This window comes from Merops nubicus, unplaced genomic scaffold (assembly GCF_000691845.1).
Source record: "Merops nubicus isolate BGI_N331 unplaced genomic scaffold, ASM69184v1 scaffold4287, whole genome shotgun sequence".
Classification (NCBI taxonomy): domain Eukaryota; kingdom Metazoa; phylum Chordata; class Aves; order Coraciiformes; family Meropidae; genus Merops; species Merops nubicus.
The window spans coordinates 14801-22646 of record NW_008619421.1 but is presented as its reverse complement, the minus strand read 5'-3'; the positions used below and the strand labels follow the sequence as shown (position 1 = coordinate 22646).

Sequence of the window (7846 nt, the reverse complement as noted above, 5' to 3'; positions counted from 1 at the left end):
TTAATGCAAAATCCACCGTGCATTCAGTCTTAGCTTAGGGAGTAAACCTCCTGGCTACTGGTGGAGTGAGCAACACTTCTTACTTTGTTCTAACATATGAATATAGAGATGGTATAGAGATTTAATCCCACCAACATTTTCATCAAAGTTTGATGTGGATCAAGACAAAACTTTTTGTGATTCAAATTGTTGTAGGCCCATTGACTTGGAGCCCCCTGTGGAGCTTACAACAACATATGCAAAATTTTGCTCGTGTAATTGCAGTCCAGAGTTCTCAAGGAGCAAAAGCCAAGAAGAATGGTATAGGAATCAAGTAAAAATATTAAACCAGAGCATATAAATGAAAATCACACGTCTCCACTGTGTAGACAGCAAGGTAAAAAGTCTTTCTGTGTTTTGAACAAGCAAGAAAATATATAACTATCCACCCACTCTGCAATTCTCCTAAACTTGTTGGAATCACTCCTTCTTATTTGAAACTAATCAAAAACATGATGATTTTAGAGGAAACTATGAGACAGAACTCTTGGTCTAATCCTAATCAGTTGGTTTGTCCTGTGCTCTTAAGAACCTACATGAATTGGGAATCACTCTGTGCAGGAAGACTATTCTAACAGCAGAATCAGGCCCTACCTATGACTTCTCTAACGTAACAACTTGGGCCTTGTAGATATATTATATGTAGGCATACATATATATATTATTGCTATGAGCACACCTAGGACAAATGTACCTTTCTCAGACTGTTGTCGGGCTGTTAAAACAGAAGAATCTGCATCTTGACATGCAGAAAATGCACACACCCCAAAATAAATAGCTCCTCACAAATATTTACCCCACTGGATTTTTTTTGTGCAGCTCATCAGTACTTGGCTATTGATTTCTGCAGCGTACATCGAGAATAACTTTTTTAAAACCACACAGATTTAAGATATAGGAAGATCAAATCAAAATGAAGAGAAATATGGAAGAAAAATAGCTCACTGCACACAGAATTTTCAGAGTCCTTGTGGAAATGAATATAGCTCCATTAAAACCAATCAAGCTATAATGAATTTTACCAGATAAAAACTTGGCATCTAAATTACAATAAAAAGCTCTGCTCTGCAGATATTGCATCTTAATTCAAGATCTGTAAACTTCAGATGTTTATATGGAGGGTAGATTCTGATAAATAAACTTACCTATGATATATGCTATAATATATATTTAGGGGAAAGGTTTTGTCAACATTAGAGATCTCCTGATTAATATTAATTTCACTCTTGCCTGTATAAAGCATCTGATAACTGCTCAGAACTAAACAGAAACATGGATGCTAAATGTAGATTCTCCTCTTCTAAATCCAAATGTAATTTCCACTTGTTAGATGGGAGTCATCATGAGCTACTAATTATTTGATGCCTATCAGGCATATTTTTTTTCTTTTTCCTTGTCTATGTATAGTTCAGCAGTGTACAAACCCAAACTGTGCTGTTTAACCTACTGTTGATTAATTGTAATCCTGATGCTTCTATCTGGGTTGGAAATATGCAAAACTAATAAATGTCTCTACATTATATTTCCATATTATGATGCTGGAATTTGGTGAATATAGAAATATGCTCTTCTTTTTATTTTCCAAACCCCAGTTTGGCTTAAAAAGGTGTTAGAAATTACTCGTTCTACAGAAAACCACTTGATCCTGTCCTGTTCTCCTGTCAGTTATTCCAGTTTTCCATGTGTGCTGCTCCTATGACAGCAGAGTGATCACTTTCTGACTCTTAAGGGTATGAAAAGAGACTGAAGCTCCAACTTAACAGGTAAAAATACATATAGTAATTTTTATATACAAATAGAGCACACCATCAGTTGGTTTGTTTGCCACGCTTGCACACCAGGGCTGGTGCTGGTAAAAGGATTCCCCGTCTCTACTGGAATCTCAGATGCTCCAGGTCTCTTCCCAGTTACAACAGCAAGGCAAAATCAGTTTCCCATTTCATTCAAGTGAATTGGCTTTTTTCAGACCCAAAAATATTTGGTTTCTATTATTCTTTTAAAAAATGTGTCTTCTTTCCAGTAATAGAAAGCCCCAGCTGGAAAACATCCAACTTTTTTTTCCACTTAGCTGTCACATGTAAGTACAAAATTTGAAATCAATGATTTTTTCCCAGAATCTTTCAGTTTTCTAATAGACATTTGGACATTCAGACTGAGCATGGTAGACAGTTCCTTTTCCCTGTCATATTCACCCCCATTTTTGATTTGCATGTGCTGGGGCCACAGTTATCTTGTAATATAAAAGCGAGGACTTGGGTACCTCCTGGCATCCATCATAGCGTGGGGGTCATCGGGGTTGACCACGTCGTTCTGGTTGATTCTCATGGGTTCTCTGGGCATGTGGGAGAAGTCTGCTTGCTGCTGCAGCTGGGATCTGAACACAGAGATCTTTCTCTGCGGGACGAGGATCTGGTGGGGATCCATTGGATCAGTGTCTGCGCTTCTGGTAATTCTGTGGGGCTCGGGTGTGTTGAATCGAAACAAGGGGATTTCATTTCTCCTGGACAAAAACTGAGAGTATGGTGGTGGATTCGTACCGGGGAGGAAAGCTTGTTTAACTCTACCTAAGCTAACCAGGAAGCTGTGTTTGGGAGACTGGTACACATCATATCCATTTTCCAGCGTTCTGTGGTTGAACGTGCAGTCCTCTTGGCTGAAGTAATGCTTAGGGGAAAAAATATGACACCTGTGAGCAGAGCAATTTGGTGGAACATGAAATCATAGTGTCATAGAAACACTATGGTTGGAAAGGACCTCTAGGATCATCCAGTCCAACCAACATCCCAACATCTCCCTAACCACTAGACCATAGCCTCAAGTGCTACATCCACTCATTTTTTGAACACCTCCAGGGATGGTGACTCCACCACCTCCCAGGGTAGCCCGTTCCAGTGTCTAACCACTCTCTCAGTGAAGAAATTCTTCCTAATATCTAATTGAAACAACCCCTGACACAGCATGAGGTCATTTCCTCTTGTACTATCATCAGTGATTTGGGAGAAGAGGCCAACACCAGCCTCAGTACAACCTCCTTTTAGGTAGTTGTAGAGAGCAATAAGGTCACCTCTCATTCTCCTTTCTCTAGACTAAAAAACCCCAGTTCCCTCAGCTGGTTTTCATAAGGCATTTTCCAGCCCTCTCACCAGCCTCATTGTCCTCCTCTGGACCTGCTCCAGCACCTCCATGTCCTGCTTATCCTGTGGTGCCCAAAACTGGACACAGGACTCAAGGTATGGTCTCACCACTGCCAAGTCCAGGGGCACGATCACCTCCCTGCTCCTGCTGGTCACACCATTTCTGATATAGGCCAAGATGCCGTTTGCCTTCTTGGCCACCTGGGCACACTGCTGGCTCATGTTCAGCACCACCCCCAGGTCCTTTTCTGCCAGGCAGCTTTCCAGCCACTCCTCCCCAGGCCTGGAGCATTGCCTGGGGTTGTTGTGACCCAAGGGCAGGACCCAGCACTTGACATTGTTACACCTCATTCAGCTGACCTCAGCCCATTGCTCCAGCCTGTGCAGATCCCTCTGCAGAGCCTTCCTACCCTCCAGCAGATCAACAATCCCCTTAATTTTGTGTCATCTGCAAATTTACTGAGGGTGCATTCCATCCCCTTATCCAGGGCATTGATAAAGATATTAAGACTAGATGACAAGTGCTGATTAAAGAGAGAAAGAGGGATAAGATCTTGCAGCAAGTGTTATCCTTATCTGCCAGCTTTGTAACTCAGCCAAAGTCAGGCTTAGATCTGACATGCATGCCCATGTTTTCAGTAAAGATATTAGAGCAACAAGAGTTTTCTTTCAGAGGGCTGCATTGTTTGAGCTGCTCCCACTACAGCAGTAATTCAGATTGGTCCATCACATTCTGCCTTCGTTTACCCAAGCAGAAACTCAGAGGAGTTTTGTCAGCTCTACAACTCAACGCAATCAAAGAAGAGAGGACAGTTTAAGCTAAGTGGCAGGTCCTCAGCTTGCTTAGATCTGCATCCTCCTACTGTAGCTGTACAGATTTGCCCTCGCTGAGGAAATAGGCACCGCAGTAGCGACTGTACCTGCCTAATTCTTGAGTCTTAGTAAAGGTCACTCACCGAACCAAAAATGTTTCCACTCATGTCCATGCACAGGTAGCGCCCGCTCTTCACACCCGTGATTACTACTGAGCCAGCACCCTCAGCCTTGATCATCAGGGCACCTGTTTAGAAACACAAAGATGTCGAGTCCAGGACCCAGTTTGACACTGCACTCACTGTTGCCTTACAGAGCCATGGATGCTGTGGCTGGAAGTGTCCTCTGGGCACCTGAACCAGCATCCCACATGGCCTGGGACTATTGCCCACCCTAGATCCGGTTAGCTGTGGCTTTGTCTGAGTTTTGGAAAGCTCCCAGGAAGGACATGCCACCAGCTCTCTGGGTGCCCTGTTCCAGTGGTGCATCAACCTCCCAAAGACAACTTTTTTTTTTTCCCTAATACCCCTTCTGAAGTCCCAAACCATATTCTGGGGAAATGGCCCTTAGTCCTGTCATCAGCTACCGAGGGGAGTTTGCCTCCCTTATCTTTGTGAGTGCCCTGTGGCATTAGATTGTCCTTAACCTCCCTTTTGCTATACTAAACAAGCCCAGCTCCCTCTTCTTTTCCCAACAGAATGTGCTTGAGATCCTTGACCATCCTCAAAACCCTCTGCCAGACCAGCTCCAGTTTCTCCACATCCATCTTGAACTGGGGTTGCTATATAGCTCCAGGAGTAGTTTCAATGGTGCCAAGTAAAGTGGGAGTTACAACTTTCCTTGATCTGCTGACCACAGTAGGTGTTTTGCCTTCCTCTCAAAGTGAGAGTGCAGTTGGTTTATGTTTGACTCGGTGCCTGCTGCAACCCTCAGGTCCTACCCAGGAGGGCTGGACACATCCAGACTCTGCAGCTGCAGGGGGTTATTGCAGCCATGCTGAAGGACTTTTCAACTCCCATTTTTCTGGCATCTCTGTGGTACTGTGGTGACCTGGCAGAGATTCAGTCACCCTCCCTTTCATGATTCTTTTCATTGTCTGATTTCCACTCTTCCTGCTTAACCATTTCAAATATTGGTGTATTTGCTTCATGGCAGATATGGAAAAAAACATGATACTTTGCTGTCTGTTTTCTCTCAAAAATATCACCCTAGTTCTTGACCAACATACCTAAAATGAGGTTTATAGAACTTTTAAATATGAAGCAAGAATAACAACAAGTCAGTGCAAGCCTTCCTGCAAGTGTTTAATTAGTGATTTCTAAAAATAAATTATAAAATAGCAGAACATTATCCTTTTTCTTCCTTGATTAAATTACAACTTTTAAAAACATCCTTTTCTCCTTATATGCTTACGTAAAAACATCATTATATATGCTTATGATTTTAATTGAGTGTATGAATAAGACACTATGCAGCCATAATAAAAAACATGGCTTTGTGATGCCTAGCTACTTGTGATTTGAGTGCTACTAAAAGAGAAGTACTTTTGAAATTCTATGAAAGAATTTGAAGTCTTTTTAAAAAAAAAAATATTTTTTTAGTAACTGTAGTGTTTGGGCCAGGTATTCAGCAAAGGAGGAACACCTTAGTTCTCTATGGAAATAAACTGTGATGAGACAGTTTGAGAATCTTGTAGTTACAGTAGAGAATAGCTACTTCTTGGGAAGCTACTTCTTTTATCATAGTCTGGCCTTTCATGTTTTCCTTCAGTTTAATAAACTTTTGCATATCCATGTTCTATGCATATTAGAGTTAGTTTCAGTAGTTACCAGCTCTCCACCCCAAAATAAAGATTTTGTGGGTGTTATCAGTTTTCCAGCACTGCTGTGGTGAGTTCCCTCAGTGCAGTTCCTTTGGCAATACTGTCACTGGAATGGAAAGCAGTTATTTGGGGGATATCATCACCGGCCTCTAGCAGGAACTTCCACAAGAAGCTGTGGGTAAAACAAGTGAAGGATAATGCAGAGTATTACAGGAGCCACAGGACTTCTCTTATGCAAGGAATGAAATACCTCATCCACTAGATTTCTTTTTTTTTATGATTTTGTGTATTTCTTAAACAAAAGGAGGTTTATAATTACGTCTATTTTCCATCGCATAGCTATACTCCTCTGTCTGCCTGCCTAACAAGAGGAGTGGGTTTTCTGTAGGCAGTGAGAAAGCAAAAGCCTTGGTCTCCCTCCCCTGGTCCCATGGAGACCGACCGTCCATGGTGAGTTACTTACTGTATATGGTTTGGTGTGGGACACCATCAACGTAGCCATCAGCGTTGATCTGGAGATGGAAGCTGTTCCTCTCCGTAGCTGTGTAGAGGTGCATCAGGCGATCCACGTTCCCCCAGCTGGGATTCAGCAGTGGAGAGGAGTTGGGAAAGGAGAGGGTGGGCTTCAGGCTGCAGAGTGCCAGCAGCACGTACCCCAGGCAGCTGTAGGCACTGCTCTGTGGCATGGCTTTCACCTTCCTAGCTGGTGTTGGTATCTGCAACTTGATCTGCTCTGCGCTTCTCGATTGCCCTTGGTCGCCTGTGTCTGGAGTGTGAATCCTCAGACAGGTTCTCTTCCTTTCAGCAGAGGCTTATAAAGAGCAGCGAAGTGACATCACACAGGAAAAACTTCTCCACATCCTTGATTTTTGTCAAAGCAACATTTTAAGTGTCCCGAAACCTCAAGGGAAGGATCTCTGGCTAAGGTGCGGGGGGGAAAAATGTAAGGTTTCTAAAGACAGCTCACGAAAGCTAATCATATGTTCAAATGTTATCTACAACCCTGTGACATCTGAAATCTTCCCACGCCCCTACTGTTAGATCCAGGAAGAGCAATCCACTGCACTGCACTTTTACTGAAGGGAATGACCCTTCAGACCTGGATGAACTTTTTTGTCAGATATGTTTATCCAGACTCATTCACCTCCCCTCTCGGTTTCCAAACTACATTCTGATTTTGTGGAAACATCAAATACAGCTTTTTTTTTTTTTTTTCCCAAATGTGTCAAAAGCTGCTATTATGTTGCCCTGGGCCTGATTCCCCCTTCGTTGTGGTGTGAATTTAACAGTGAGCCTGTTGGGCTGATATTTGTACCACTCCATTTAAGCAAAGGAAACTTGGTATGAGCACAACCCACCTCAAATAAGCTGTCCCTTTTATTTCTCCTGTTGCATTTTGAGTCACAAGTAATTTAAAGTTGGCCAAACAGCTGAAAATTACCTGTAAAACACTTAAAAACTCTATGTTTGTTCCTGCACTGCACATCTGGCTGCAAGTCTTTTACAGAGTCGTAGAGGTTAGCATGGCCAGTAGACCTGGGGTCTGAATCAAACCTGAAAACACTCTTATTGCCACATACTTCAGGTACAGCAAGCATGCTTGGAAGAACTACAAAGGGATATGACCAAGTAAAACGACGAGATTTAAAAGTGTTCCAACATACAAAATCTGCTTTTCAGTTGTCCTGCCAATGTTCTGCATCTTTACAAACAAATTTGCTGATTTAAAAAATATGGTCCAAATTATTGTTTGAAAATGGTGTGCTAATGGGACAGTGTGTATACAGGTAAAACCATGATGACAGGAATAACATGTTTCAAAACTAGACTGTGTTATGGTTTCTTTCAAAAATTAATACAAAACTGAAAAAAAAAAAGTGCCAAACAATGAATTAATGATTTCTTTTAAAGAAACCTGAACATTTTAATTGCAGCAGTCTTAGGTTCTAGTTGGACACAGGATGCAAAGTTCTTAGTTTCATTAACAAACAGTGGAGCAGTGCCACCACCACCAAACATATTACAGATTGATACAGCT

At 42.1% G+C, this 7846-nt stretch overlaps 1 protein-coding gene across 1 annotated transcript; it reads right to left on the bottom strand.

Annotated features, from left to right (window-relative positions):
* Positions 1–2265: 2265 nt before the first annotated feature.
* On the bottom strand, positions 2266–6494 carry LOC103776266 (fibroblast growth factor 23-like). Its single transcript, XM_008943769.1, has 3 exons — positions 6272–6494; positions 4130–4233; positions 2266–2703 (listed from the first exon to the last, which is right to left on the bottom strand). The coding sequence occupies exons 1-3, from the start codon at positions 6492–6494 to the stop codon at positions 2266–2268; spliced, it is 765 nt and encodes a 254-aa protein (XP_008942017.1).
* Between the last annotated feature and the right edge of the window lie 1352 nt (positions 6495–7846).

What these genes read in the sequence shown, in the direction of transcription:
- LOC103776266 (XM_008943769.1), bottom strand. Translation starts at nt 6,494, where the DNA reads ATGCCACAGAGCAGTGCCTACAGCTGCCTGGGGTACGTGCTGCTGGCA. An exon ending in CCCACACCAAACCATATACA is followed by an intron (nt 4,234 to 6,271) that starts GTAAGTAACTCA and finishes GTTTCTAAACAG; the next exon opens with GTGCCCTGATGATCAAGGCT. An exon ending in GTGGAAACATTTTTGGTTCG is followed by an intron (nt 2,704 to 4,129) that starts GTGAGTGACCTT and finishes TTTTCCCCTAAG; the next exon opens with CATTACTTCAGCCAAGAGGA.